Genomic DNA, 14,397 nt, shown 5'->3' with positions numbered 1-14,397 from the left:
AACTGCCTATTCACATCAGCTATTCACATATTTCCTGAAAATTGCTGTTTAAATCGGTAAAGAGATTACCGTATTTTCTCGCATGTAACCCCTCCCCCGGGCGGCGAGGTGACACAAGTGGTTAGCGCGTCGGCCTCACAGCTTTGGGGTCCTGGGTTCAAATCCAGGTCACGTCCACCTGTGTGGAGTTTGCATGTTCTCCCCCGGCCTGCGTGGGTTTCCTCCGGGTACTCCGGTTTCCTCCCACATTCCAAAAACATGCATGGTAGGTTGATTGGACACTCTAAATTGCCTCTAGGTATGGGTGTGAGTGTGCATGGTTGTCGGTCTCCCTGTGCCCTGCGATCGGCTGGCCACTGATTCAGGGTGTCCCCCGCGACCCTAATGAGGATAAAGCGGTTCAGAAAATGAGATGAGATGAGAACCCCTCTCCCCTAAACCTGCCTTAAAATTGTTGAATTTTACAATATCTTGCGTACAAGCCGCCCCTGGTTCACAATTTTCACCTCTACTACTTAATAGGGAGTGCAAATATGTTATAGGGGTGCTGGAGCCTATCCCAGCTGACTTAGGGCAGAGGCGAGGGACATCCTGAATTGGTGGCCAGCCAATCGCAGGGCACAAGGAGACAAACAACCATTCACACTCACACTCATCCCTAGGGGCAATTTAGAGTGTCCAATAAACCTACCATGCATGTCTTTGGCATGTGGGAGGAAACCGGAGTACCCGGAGAAAACCCACGCAGGCCCGGCGAGACCATGCCAACTCCACACAGGTGGACCGACCTGGATTTGAACCCAGGTCTCCCACTGTGAGGCCGACGCGCTAACCACTCAGCTGTCGGGCCACCCCCAAATGTATTACTTTGAAGGGAAAATCTTAAGAAAAATCATCGCACGTGGTATTTCTGAGATACTGTATGAATCAAAAGCACACTATTAGGGTCAATATCATAAGGAAGTTAGTAATTCTTAACTGCAAAACAGAAAATAACCAACAAATAGTAACTGGTGAAAAAGAGTATAGCAATGTTGTAAGTTTTGTGCCCATATAATTCAGTCATCTTTTTTTTTTGTTACAAATACGTCTTATATGCGAGAAAATACGGTATCAATGCTGTAGAAAAAAAGGAGCCAAAGGCTCCTTGTTTAACATCCTTTTTGAAGGATAGGAAAAGTTGATTTGAAATCTTTCTTAACCTGTTGAGTAGGTGATGAGCAATGGGTTTGTTAATTGCAACACCTCCTTCCTCCTTCAGAATCTCCTCCAGAGCTCGAAGGCAGTTCACCATCACCACAGGATCAGGGTCACGAAGAAGGCTGTACAGCTCATTCACCACTGCAGCATCTGGCAGAATATTTCAGGAAAATAATCTGTACTGTAGTACAGTCATCTCCAAACGAATTGCAACAAGATTAGTTCCTGTGTTTTTGTCATATATGTATAAGACATTTGGGTATCAAATATAAAGAGGAATATGGCACAAAAGTTTAGAATTCCAGCTTTTATCGTCTGTTTTTTTACATCCAGGTGGATCAAACAACACCGGAAGGATGACCTTTTCTTTGAACATGTGAGTAATGGGTGTTTCTAGTTGCCTTTTAGATTTATCGCACAGTCATTATGTAGTTCCTGTTTTTGGCTTTGGGTTTCATCTGCGAAGGAGACGGACAACCATGCACACTCACACCCACACCTAGGGGCCATTTAGAGTGTCCAATCAGCCTACCATGCATGTTTTTTTGGAATGTGGAAGGAAACCGAAGTACCCGGAGGAAACCCACGCAGGCAAACATGCAAACTCCACACAGGTGGACGTGACCTGGATTTGAACCCAGGACCCCAGAGCTGTGAGGCCGACGCACTAACTACTCGGTCCACCTGTGTGGAGTTTTCATGTTCTCCCCAGGATTGCGTGGGTTTTCTCCGGGAACTCCAGTTTCCTCCATCAAAGACATGCATGGTAGGCTGATTGGACACTCTAAATTGCTCCTAGGTATGAGTGTGAGCGTGAATGGTTGTTTGTGTCCTTGTGCCCTGCGATTGGCTGGCCACCAATTCAGGGTGTTCCCTGCCTCTGATCCGACGTCAGTTGGGATAGGCTCCAGCACCCCCGCGACCATAGTGAGTTTAAAGCGGTTCAGAAGATAAGATGAGAATATAATGTATCAACAATGCTTGGGTCATTTTCTGAGCAAAAAAACCATCATGTGATTTTGTCCCTTCAAACTTTGACTCAATGTTAATTCAAGTTATACATAATTTTGCAAGCATCCAACACTTGTCAATTCTGGCGTTTCCATCAAGCACCTCACCAATTTCAGAATTAGGCTGGAGATTATGCAGTTTGGCCCAACCGAGCACAGCAACCCGTCGCACGCAGGCCGCTCTGTCTCTTAGTCCTGCTGTGAGAGGTTGCTCCACATACTCCATCAAACTGGGCAACCTGGAACACAAAGTACAGCTAGATGTCACCGAATCGACAACAAAAAGAATGACCTGGATGGATTGATGAGTCACCTCAGGTTGGTCATGTTCCTTAAGGCCAAGCTGCGGACCATTGGGTTTGGATCTTGGCAATCCTTCCTCAGTGTGTTGATGACCAGAAGAGAAAGCTCTGGGTTCAGAGAGGCATATGAACACAAGAAGACATAGACCAGTTTTTTCTGGACAATGTCTACTGTGGCACATGCTTTGACCATCTCACTGAAGAGAGTGGAGACATCTACTCCCTGTGACATCAACCTGAGGCACATCAATGTGATGTAAAGCCCAAAGGGGAAAGTAAGTGATGATATCAAAGATTGCTACATTCAAGTCTCAAAATGTAATCTAAACAACCTGATGACTTTGAGAATGGCATTCCTGTAACGCAGCTGGTCAGACTGGACGTGGGGGTTAGACAAAACCCTCCTCAGATCCTTCACCGTGTCCTCATTGCCCAGATACGGCATTGTGGACGCAGTCAACCTGTCATCCGTAGTCATACACATATCATGGTGTTATACATTACGATCCATATTTCAAACACAATGCAGCAACATGAACATGTGCGTCTCTCTAGACTACACAAAAGATCCGAAACCCTCCATTTAAAACAAGCGTACAATATTCAATTCGCAATAGACACGCTAAAGTTTCACACCTTGGTTTAGTGTTTGTTTTCCCAAATACGTCAGTGTTTCTTCTTCGACGTTTTCTCTCGATTGCATTTGTCGCCTCCTGGCGGTTTGGAAGGTAAGACCGTCACACTGTATACCAGGGGTCTCGAACTCAATTTACCTGGGGGCCGCTAGAGGCCGAGTCTGGGTGAGACTGGGCCGCATCAGGATTTCCACAAGAAAAGCACTGATAAAACATTCCAACGTTATCAAATATCTTTATTTTTTAACAAAAAATAATGAATTAAATAAATTAACTTAGAGATGAATAAAAAATAAATCAATCAGTAATACAAAACCAAATAATACTAATGAGCATACAGTAGATATACACTGGCTGGCTAAGTAGAGAAAATGAATTATTTTTATTCCGTTTCAAATGTCTGTATTAACAGCTCTTTAAACTTTAACTTTCAGAACTTGAATGGAACATTGAACATGAAATATTCTGAACACGGCTTCTCTTGCCTACTCCTTGCTGCTAGAGACCTGGCAGCGCTTCTTCTCACATAGTCACATTTGGCTTGAGGGAGGAAGCAGTGGAGACCCTCAGTAGAGCTTGAAGATGCTCATCAGTAAGTCTGGACCTGTACTTGGACTTATTGAAGTTCAAGGTGGAGAAGAGCTTCTCACACAAGTATGTGCTCCCAAAAAGGCACATGGTCCGCTTGAACCTTCGGGAAAGTTCAGGGAAGCTGGGGGTCAACTCTCTCAAAAATTGCCCAAGCTTGTCTGCTTCTCCACTCACCTCCCTGAACTTGGCTTTGAGTGCAGAGTTGCACTGCAGATCAATGAGCTCCATTTGAAGCTCAGGAGGGGCATCTTGCACATCACAGGAGAAGGGGTCCGCAAAAATTTGAAATGTGGCTTTGTGTGTCTTGAAGTCTGCAAATCTGTGATCAAATTCCTCCTGTAGCTTCGAAATGGCCTCAACATACTTCTCACCACTGAATGGTGTGCCCGCATCCACGAGAGCCTTGCATGCTGGGAAATGGCAAAGGTTTGTCTGAGAGAGCTGGGCTTTCCATAACACAAGTTTAGTGCAGAATGCTCTCACGTTGTCTTAGGCAGCACTGACAAGTTGCCCCTGGCCTTGTAGCTTCTTGTTCAGTACATTAAGCTCATGTGTGATATCAACAAGAAAAGCCAAGTCCATGAGCCATTTGGGATCACTTAGCACAGGATCAATCAACTCACAAACGGCGTAGCTAGCTTTGACTGCTGCATTACTGTCTTTGGTAGCCTTCTTGAAGAAATCCTGTTGCCTCAGAAGACGTGTTTTAAGACTGGCAACCTGGTTGGCTCTCTGATCTCCCTGGTATTTTTCGTACTCCTCAGCATGTCTCGTAGTACAATTACGTTTCAAATTGTATTCCTTGTGCACCGCAACTTTTTCAGTGTAATTGAGACACGTCGGGGTGCCCCTGTGTTCAACAAAGAAATATTGCACTCCCCACTTTTCTTGAAACTGTCTGTGCTCATCACCGACCTTTCTCTTCACGGCAGGCTTTGAAAGAGACATCTCTGGGGCTCTGTAATATGTTTTTCCACTTGGAATGAGTCTCGGGTTGATCTTTCACATTCAGTCGCGCGGGTTTGTGGCGCATGTGCACTTTCGCTCTCCGTTTCAATCGCGGAGATGGCTACAGACACTGACACAGGCTGGATCACGGATCATAGCGCCTCATTCAGTTCTATGCTGAGAGCAGCGGAGGAGTGTGCGCGCCGAGCGGAGTGATCGGCCTCACGGCTTCTCCTCCGCCCAGCTGATTGGAGGAATGAATGAGTGAGTGAGCGAGGCACTGGACAGCCCGGCCGATGTCCCGCCCTCCAGAGCCGTATACCTCACCGTGATTGGTTCATTCAGCTCCGAACCAAAGTTCCCTCTAATTTTTTGTTGGTCTGAGCAGAAAGACAACCTCCCTGAGCGCACTGAGTACCAGTGTGAGCGACATCATCGGTACTCGGATGATTCGCCTAAAGACGTTTCGCCGACGGACGTTTGACAGACGGGCAGGTCGCCGAATGGACGTTCCACCGAACGTTCATTCGGCCGAACGGAGGTTTCGCCGAAACGGGATTCGAACGCTCGCCCCGCCGGATCGTGTGTGTACAAGTTTTTCAACCTCGGCCCGCGGGCCATATACGGCCCGTTAGGATTTTTAATCCGGCCCGCCGCCGGTGTTGTCCAAATTATAGTAAAAATCAATGTTCGTCTACCATCAATGGCAGTCCGGGAATAAGCACTCTTGGGCAGGCAGATGTAGCAGAACCGAGCCGTAAAATGACAGCAATCGGGTCAAATCCATCCTAAAACAGCATTTAATGATTAAATACAAATACTGGATGATATCGCGATGGAGGCAAAAAAACGTCTATAGACGTCCATTCGCCAAACGGCTCAAAATGCTCTCAAATTCGGTCAAATCCAGCTGAAAACAGCGTTTAATGATTAAATACAAATACTAGTATTTGTATTTAATCATTAAACTAACAAATACTAGTACGACCTGTCCGTCTGTCAAACGTCCGTCGGCGAAACGTCTTTAGGCGAATCATCCGGTCACGACATCATCATTGCTCGCTATCGGCACACCAGTATCACACCTGCCACAAGCAGGTGCATGTCAATGTTCCCTCTAATTTTTCATGTAAAACATGCTGTAAAACAAGAAAAACATGAGTGGACAGAGCTACTGCCACTGGCTGCCACTTAAACGGCGCCATCATGGGGAAAGGGGTAAAAAAAAAAAAAAAAAAAAAAAAAAAATCGATCTTTCATATTAAGACGGGGGCCGCAAATTATCGTCCCGAGGGCCGCAGTTGGCCCGCGGGCCGCAAGTTTGAGACCCCTGCTGTATACATTCATGGTAAATACGGATTCAATTATACTACTATATTGTGAATAAAATAAAGAGTAGATTTAATGTTTTAAAAATAATAGTTTGCCTATAGACATATTTTATACACTTGCTTTTTTGTAGTAGTGCTTTATAAAAAAACATGTTCTGTAGCAGTGCTTTATAAAAAAAAAACTAATTTTTTTTTCCCAATTCCAAAGGTAAAACTCCCAAGTACTACTAGTGCTCTTGCAGAACTACTACATTAAAGGATGGAACACAGATGAGATTACCTTGTTGATCCCCATGATTATGACAAAATCTTATTTTCATGTGACCCTATTGGAAGACTGACTATATACTTTCATTTAGAAGTACTACACTCGCAGTGTGAACTAAATTAGTACCCATTTCTCAGGTGAATGTAAGTAATGTTTGTTCTTCATTGTGGTTTACAGCATAGCACAATGGTTGCTAAAATATCTGGATCGCGAGTGAATTCTCCTGAATTCTCCATAGTTTCTCTCCAAAGTCCCAATAGGCCATGCTAATAAACATAAAAAGTTGGTTTGGTACCTGTCTAGACTTCAATAAACTAGAACAAGATATATGTATTCTTTAACACAAAATGGAAACGGGGGGAAAATCCGCCATTGTATGTTTTTTTGTTTCCATGTCAAAACAAACAGACTACACTCAAAGTTGATTTTTTTTATTTGATTGTGAAAAGCAGGAAATATACAAACAGCTTTAACCATCCTGCAATCCATGTCAGCATTGCTCTTCCATTGACAAGCATCCACTCCACCTGGCCCCTTAGCTGGGGTTTATGGGTCAGAGTTTCATAAACAGGAAGAATGTGACTGACTTGGTGCTAGACAACCAATCAGCTGAAAAAAACCCATCTGTACCTAGCATCACGTGTCCAGAGAAAGCTGCTCAAACTTTCTGCTGGACTGTAATGCCTGAGCCAAACAAAGACAGATGGATCACCCATTAATGCAAGGGGAGTAAGGGTGGCAAAATAAAAATTTAAATTTAAAAAAACAATCATACACATCAGACCCTATTCAAATTAAGCCGTTAAAACAGCCCACGTCACATAAAAAAATCATCCGTACTCAAACATACTCTTTCACTCCCTATTTTTTCAATTATAATTTAGAAAGTACGATTTGGAATGTTAACTTCTTATTTTCCATTCATTCCTCCAATTAGTTTAGATGACATGATTCAAATGAGTCAGAGACTGAGTAATTACAGTAGATTAGTACATGATGAGGTAGTATGTAGGCCCATACATACCTAACTATAGAGAGAAAAATGAGTGGTTTGTGATTTCCAGTAGATATGGACAGCATACTGACCATTACCACACATTCTGACACATAATCATATAGTCTAGGACAAATTGGAACCAGGCACAGGACTGGCAGAATTATTATCCTGATTGGGCACTGGGCTTCCCCGTGGGAGAACCTCGATGATGCGGGGCTTATCGATGATGCGCGCGTGACGCTCTCCTTTCTCTACAATTCCGATTATCCAGGCACCCTGACCTCCATCCCCTGAGCTCTTCATCTCAGAACAAAATTTGGCAGCCTGCTCTCTTGGCAGACACACCAGCAATCCACCTTCAGAAAAGTAAGAGAAAATGGTTGGAGAAGCTATCAGAAAAACACTACTTAATTAGTATATTGAGCATGAATAGAACACCCAGTATCAAATCTCATCTCATTTTCTGTTAGTACATGTTGACATGGGTTTGTGCCTGCATTCCTACCAGATGTTTCGGATGATGTGCCCTGAAGCAGATTGAATATGTTTCCACACGCTTTACTGACGGCAGCCATCTTGGCTAGGATGGGTAGGTTGTGAATGACGAAGGCCACGTCGTTGCTTTGTTGCTTTGCCAAGTTGTTAGCATGTCCCAACAAACCGAAGCCTGTCACGTCTGTTGCTGCATGGGCCTGGAACCTGTGCATGAGACCTGCCGCTGAAGCAGAAAGTAAACATGACCACAAACTTAGTATTTAGATTTAAAACGCATGCACACCCACACAAACAAAGTAGAGTTGTGTTCAATCTAATGCAGCAATGTAAAACATGCAACAATTCGGGAGGACTAAATACACTGCTATCCGTTTTGTCATTCATTTTCTGTACCGTGTAGCCTCACAAGGTTCGCAGGGGTGCTGGAGTTTATCCCAGCCAACTGTGCACAATAGGCGGGGGACATCAGCCAATCACAGGGCACATTGGGACAATTTAGAGTGATCAACCTTGTGGGAGGAAAGTGGAGTACCCGGAGAACATGCAAACCCCATTCAGCAAGGTCAAAACCCACCGGGGATTGATCCTTCCATCTCATAATTGTGAGGCGGACGTACTAGTTGTATCTGATGGTTAATATATCATTTTTGAGACCATTAAATGACTTTACTTTGCTTTTTTTAAATTAATTTAAAACTTTTAACTTGTTCTTCCTCTGCCTTGGATGCACCCTCCCACCAAATTTGACAACTGTGCAATCCATTGTCTTTGCTGACTACTGACAGATTGCAGTGAATTGTAGTAAGAACAATAAAAAAAACTATACTATTTGAAAAAATATAGATATTTCAAAGAAGATTCTCAAAACTGATCCTGACAATTTATTCTGTGTACCTGTACGGTTAAGCGTTGCCATTGAAAACATAGCTTCCTGATAGGCCTCTTTCACTTCCTGCTTGGTGATGACAAGCTTGATCTTGTTCCACCGATCAGGCTGGTTAGACGGGTGGAGTCACATTTTTGAATGTTAGGCTTGTATTGCAAATTTTCTCTGAACACAAACGGAATGACACCGACCTGGTCGAGCCACTGGTGAGCATTGACAGCCACCTGTGTCCCAAGCGGTTTAGTAAGCACTAAGACATCACCGGGGACGGCACCGTCGGGCCTGAAAATGAGAAGGAAAGAGGCCCATGGCAAGTGAAGAAGGAGAGAAATAAAATGAGGCTCAGAATGTTACCCGTCACTAGGCCTTGCTCTCCGATCTGAGTTAATGAATAATGTCTTTCAAGCATGTTTACAAAGTCTTGAACTTGCAAATGACAACAAATGAAAAATGAGCACAAAGGTCGAGATGAACAATAACCAACCAGGGACATGGTGCTGTCAAGAGCAATACTGCCTTACATGATGAGGTCGGTGGGCTGGCATACAACTGAGGCCACTCCTCCTATAATGATCCAAGGATTGATGACTGTCTGTCCACCTGTCACTGACGTTCCTCCTTCTTCGGCAGCGTCTCGAAATCCGCGAATCATTAGCGGCATGACGCGCTCTCGGTCCTGCCCCGTTATGAACAGACGAAGCACTCTTAGGGAAACTCATTCTACATACTATGTTGATAAAGAGGTAGAAATATACATTACCTTGTCATTCATCTTCTGACTGACACTGAGTAGCATCAGCATGTTGTCACACTCGGTGATGCCCATCGCGTAAAGGTCACTAAGAACATTGGCACAGGCTATCTTTCCCTGTAGGGCAAAAGACAAGTGGTAAGTCCATCTTCTGAAACTGTACTTGTACAGTCGTACCTCTACTTACAAAATTAATTGGAACTTTTTTGGTAACTTGGAAATTTCGTAAGTAGATGTACTTTATAAGTAAATTCTCTCATTCGTTCCACAGTCCTCACACAACTACCAATTAAACCCTTTAAAATTGGTCAAAGTGTCCCAATTTTGTGTAAAAGATGTGAGGAAACACACAAAAATGAGAGAAAATAAGGAAATGATTTATTAATGTCTTAAAATAAATAAAGCAAATGAAAATTTGCCCTGCACCGCTGAATCAGTTCCCTCCGCGGCTGTTATTATGCGAGACGTAATACCTGTGTTTGCTGCCAGATGGCAGATGGCAGCAAGAGCCCGTTCTACCAGGGCCGAAAGCTGTCCACTTTGTACTACATTTTAGACTTTTACTTGTACCCTATCTGTGTGTGTGTGTGTGTGTGTGTGTGTGTGTGTGTGTGCGTGTGTGTGTGCGAAAATATGTGTTGTGTTGCATTTGTACGTATTTAATCGCTTAATAAGGGGAATTGCAATAATTAATAAGGGGAGAATTTGGGTATGAAAGAGAGAATCTTGGAACATGGATAGTGGTTGTTGTGAGACAGCCAATTGAATTGAAGAGGGTGAGACGTTTTGCACCGGTGAATCGTGATATAACATAAACAAATTTAAATGAACTTGGATTACGATGCAGACACACTCAAAAATAAGATTAATCTAACCTTAATTCTAATTTTGTTTTACATTTTTATACCTTCTCCTGGCCGGGTTAGCTGTTTGCCCTACCTCCACCCTCACGTTCGCTATCGATGGGCTGTTTGCTGTTGTATTCCCTTCAAAATATTCCAAAAATGATGCACACAAATGTCCTCACAATAGGATGACGCACGACCACTTGCTAACGAGAAGTCGTCTTGAAATAGCGATTGCTCCGCTAACGGGAGCCAACAGGTTAAGGGGGGGAAAAAACACTGAAAAAAAATGCGCTCCTCTCAGTGCTCGCAGAGACGTTAAAAAGAGGTAGTTGCAACCAGAGATATTACACAAGGAGTTGCGGGGGAGAGAGCCAGTGCCCCTGATGTTCTTATGAGCAGCCAACGAGAAGTAATATATATTGCTCGTATTAGCGATCGCTCCGGCATTCGTGCTGAGTGACGGAAAAAAACACTGAAATAAATGCAACGCTCCGCCCAGTGCTCGTCGATATCTGTTATACACAAAAGAGATGCGGCAAAAAAGACAGTGCACTACAATGATAAACAGCCTCTCATGTCTTGGCCACCTGGCTTTCTCGCATCTCAATTTTTTTCTCGCATCTAGAGATAATTATTTGCTCGAAATTTTACTCGTATCTCGAAATGCTCGTATGTAGGGGTGCTCGTATGTAGAGGTACCACTGTATGATGCAAATAAGCGACAACAGGCATCTATTTTTTTTTCAAGATGGCGCCGTTCACGCGGCAGCCAGTGGCAGTAGCTCTGTCCACTCTTATGTTTTTCGTGTTTTATAGCCCTTCTATCTTTTTTTAATTACATTTTATTTTTTCTTAATACATTCATTTTTACTTTACTTTGTACTTTAATGTTTTTACAACTTTCTTTGTTCTGTTAGCCTGGCTTCTTTCTGCTACTTCTTTTTTGGAACCATTCAGCCATGCCTACGCTGTCATACACATGGGACTAGCTGTTACAATACGCAGCAGAAGGAGCAACACCTCAATGCCGCTGGAAATTCGGAGCTGGACAAAAGTACCGGGAGAAGAAGCAACACTTCTGACCAACCATTCCATCATGGGATAAGATGGAAGAGCTGTCGGCGCTTACCAGGCCGGAAACGGAGTCGAGGGACTCTACTCTGCTACTGTTGTCTTCAGCTCCAGAATACTGAGGAACTGTGCGGATAAGCTTGGAAGAGTGACTCTGCATATTCTCTACCTCGGTCATAGTCTGCAGAAGTTCCCCATCTTGTGGAAGATTTCCTGTGTGTGGTTCCAGTTTTTGTCCAACTTTACAACGTCTTTTGGAGTCTGTATCCATTTTTACTACAGCAACCAAAATGGCGCCGTTCAAGTGGCAGCCGGTGGCGGTAGCTCCGTCCACTCTTGCTAGTTTTCTGTTTTTGCTGCTTTTCTGTGATTTGATTTGGTGATTCTTAATGATCCCATTTACTTTGATTTGCTTTGTACTTTGTGCTTTTGCTTTGTTGTTCTGTCTAATCACCCTCCTGCGACTGTCATAATGAAATTTCCCGAATACGGGATGAATACAGTTATCCAATCCAATCTATGGTAAAGAAAACATTGAGGCTGGTTTGATCTGGAATGCAATTCTTTTCTATGTAGTCTGCAATTCTAGGAAGTCATTTCTTTTAATAACATTATTATTTTACACTTTTAAGTGTTATTGTACTTTTCCTGTTTAGGCATTTCTTTCAGTTTTTTATTTGTTTATAAAGAAGAGAGATCTAGAAAGGACTGCTCTTTGTACACATTTGTGGAAAAAAAAGAATACAGGCAGAGTACAAGGTCTCCATGCATGTGGCGTGTCCCTGGCCTGTTATCTAGACGTAGACATGCAGATGCCTCTTGGACGTTTTATTTTTTATTTAATTTTTAAATAGTAGCCTGAATGCACTGGGCTCAGCCTTGGGTAATTTCTTTGTGACGCATGGAAAGCGAGGTTCAGTTGAATTGATGTGACGCAGCTTTGAGTTGCATTTCACATTAGACTGCATCTCCAACAACTCTATCATGCACGTCTTTCTAATGTGGTAAGAAACTGGAGCCTCTAAAGAAAACCCATGTCAGCCCAAGAGTTAAATTCAAACTCTCCAGAGATGATTCAAACCATGCACAAACCACTTGGAAGGAAACTCCTCACCATCATGTAGGGATCCTCCACTAGAGGGTAGAAAAAGTCTGTTGTCTGGACTAAGGAAAGCCCCCCGTGCCTCAGAGGGATCACACAGCAATCCATTCCCACTCCTGAAATCAGAAAATTAATAATTCTCAGCACATGTATGCCATAACACAGAAGCAAGCAATGGGTGGCTTAATCTTAGATTACTTTATTCATCCCGTATTTGGCAAATGTAACGGTCACAGTAGCAAGAGGGTGAGAATAGACACAGGAAAAGACATTTTAGACATAAATAAATAGGTAATAAATTAGTAAATAAATAAATAAGCGTGTTGCATGAAATATATATACACTCATACATAGATGTGTGTGCGTGTGTGCGTGCATATACGTATATTTCACTCTTCACTCATTTACTCTCATTAACAAACAAAAAAAACCACGTCAAATCCACTTCCACTGTGAAAACGGTGGCGGTCACTTCTTTGAAATTGTTTATTATAACGATCTTTAAATACGTCCCTGAAATCCCAATTTGACGTGAAGATCATGGCGCAGAGGAAGAGGATGCCTCGCACAAATTATGCTGAATCATACTACCTTGTCAATTCTCACTTGTCCATAACATGAAATTGTTTTTTTCTGGCGCTTGAACAGCAGCCAAAGACCCGCGTAAAAGCTTAATTGTGCAGAACGGCAACATTGAAACACAAAGTACGATAGCTAGCCTTGTTAGCTACACTGGCTAACAAAGCTTGCCTAAAGCGGTTCCCTACCTAGCCGAGGGCCGGGTAATTGCTCCGTGAAGTCGGACCTGTGGTCTCCGTCCTTCCTCGGCCCGTCGGCCCGGTTGGGCTCGAGTCCCGTCAGGAGTTTGAGCAGAGCCTCCTGCGGGACTTTGCAGCCTCATCCTTTCATTTCCGAGAAGGCGGTGAGGCGAAAGCCGCGCTCCAAGCCGTGCTCCTCGGGGTTGAAAGGCTTGTACCCAGGGGGGAAACACGCCTGGGTTGCCATCGTTTCTGCTTGGGGAAGCGGGGGAGTTGAACTCGACATGCCTGTCTTTAGTCACCCAAATCCGCCAAACGGGCGGGGAAGGGAGGCTATCTAAGATCCGCTTCCAGGATGAATGATGGAGGGGTGGCGAGAGCCTTTCGATTGCACACAGAACCCACCAGGAAATGTCAAAACGACGTTAGATTATGCCAAAATAAATTTGACGTAACCTCACGCCACGGTCTTACTTAAATTCGTGCATAGAGTTCTATAAAGAAGCAGTCAACAAAAGGACAAGCATTACTTTACCAAACAAAAAATATATATAGATCAGGTAACGTTCTTAAAAGAGACACAGATTCTCTTATTTTGTAAATAATGTTGACGCGCGTCGTAAATTTCCCTCCGCCGTCCACATTGGTCTTATTTGATCGAGTTATAGATAAACTTCTTATTTCTACCGAAATTAGACAACTGCTTAGGTTAGTAGGTTAGGAAATTATGTTTTATCTAGTCATCCTGCCTGAATGAAAGCCTTTTTTTCTGGTTAGCTCGTCTCTTTTGTGTCATGAATGTGCATGACAGGGCAATGTTTTTTTTCTCACACTCAGGTTTGCCATGAATATTTACCCTCAACTCATTTTCTGAACCGCTTTATCCTCACTAGGGTCGTGGGGGGTGCTGGAGCCTATCCCAGCTGACTTAGGGCCAGAGGCGGGGGACAACCTGAATTGGTTGGTGGCCAGCCAATCGCAGGGCACAAGGAGACAAAAAAACACTGAAACCGGAGTATCCAGAGAAAACCCGCGCAGGCCCAGGGAGAACATGCAAATTGCAAACTCCACATTGATGGACCGACGTGGATTTGAACCCAGGTCCCCCACTGTGAGGCCGACGCACTAACCACTCAAGCTGCCGGGCCGCCCGAATATTTCTCCTTTTATTCTGATTATTGCTTTTTCCCATTGTATGCGAAAG

The 14,397-nt window shown here is 43.7% G+C and overlaps 2 protein-coding genes across 4 annotated transcripts in view; both read right to left on the bottom strand.

The window, feature by feature from the left end:
- Positions 1-3,227, bottom strand: part of ap4b1 (adaptor related protein complex 4 subunit beta 1) — a 28,506-nt gene extending 25,279 nt beyond the window's left edge. The window contains exons 1-5 of one of the 3 annotated variants that reach the window (XM_077613539.1): positions 3,149-3,227; positions 2,845-2,973; positions 2,524-2,748; positions 2,319-2,449; positions 1,203-1,350 (exon numbers count right to left, since the gene is read on the bottom strand). In XM_077613539.1, the coding sequence (XP_077469665.1) occupies positions 1,203-1,350; positions 2,319-2,449; positions 2,524-2,748; positions 2,845-2,957 (617 nt within the window). In that variant the 5' untranslated portion in view covers positions 2,958-2,973; positions 3,149-3,227. Of the gene's footprint in view, positions 1-1,202; positions 1,351-2,318; positions 2,450-2,523; positions 2,749-2,844; positions 3,124-3,148 lie in introns of those variants that run through there. The other 2 variants (XM_077613455.1, XM_077613367.1) reach the window with 2 other exon arrangements.
- Positions 3,228-6,700: 3,473 nt separating this feature from the next.
- On the bottom strand, positions 6,701-13,628 carry sephs3 (selenophosphate synthetase 3). The gene is made up of 8 exons (XM_077605414.1): positions 13,203-13,628; positions 12,448-12,551; positions 9,424-9,531; positions 9,185-9,339; positions 8,855-8,945; positions 8,672-8,771; positions 7,788-8,000; positions 6,701-7,638 (listed from the first exon to the last, which is right to left on the bottom strand). The coding sequence occupies exons 1-8, from the start codon at positions 13,477-13,479 to the stop codon at positions 7,406-7,408; spliced, it is 1,281 nt and encodes a 426-aa protein (XP_077461540.1). The 5' UTR covers positions 13,480-13,628; the 3' UTR covers positions 6,701-7,405.
- Positions 13,629-14,397: the final 769 nt, after the last annotated feature.

Source organism: Stigmatopora argus, chromosome 1, assembly GCF_051989625.1.
Source record: "Stigmatopora argus isolate UIUO_Sarg chromosome 1, RoL_Sarg_1.0, whole genome shotgun sequence".
In the NCBI taxonomy this organism is placed as follows: Eukaryota; Metazoa; Chordata; class Actinopteri; order Syngnathiformes; family Syngnathidae; genus Stigmatopora; species Stigmatopora argus.
This window is presented reverse-complemented; position numbering and strand designations above follow the sequence as displayed.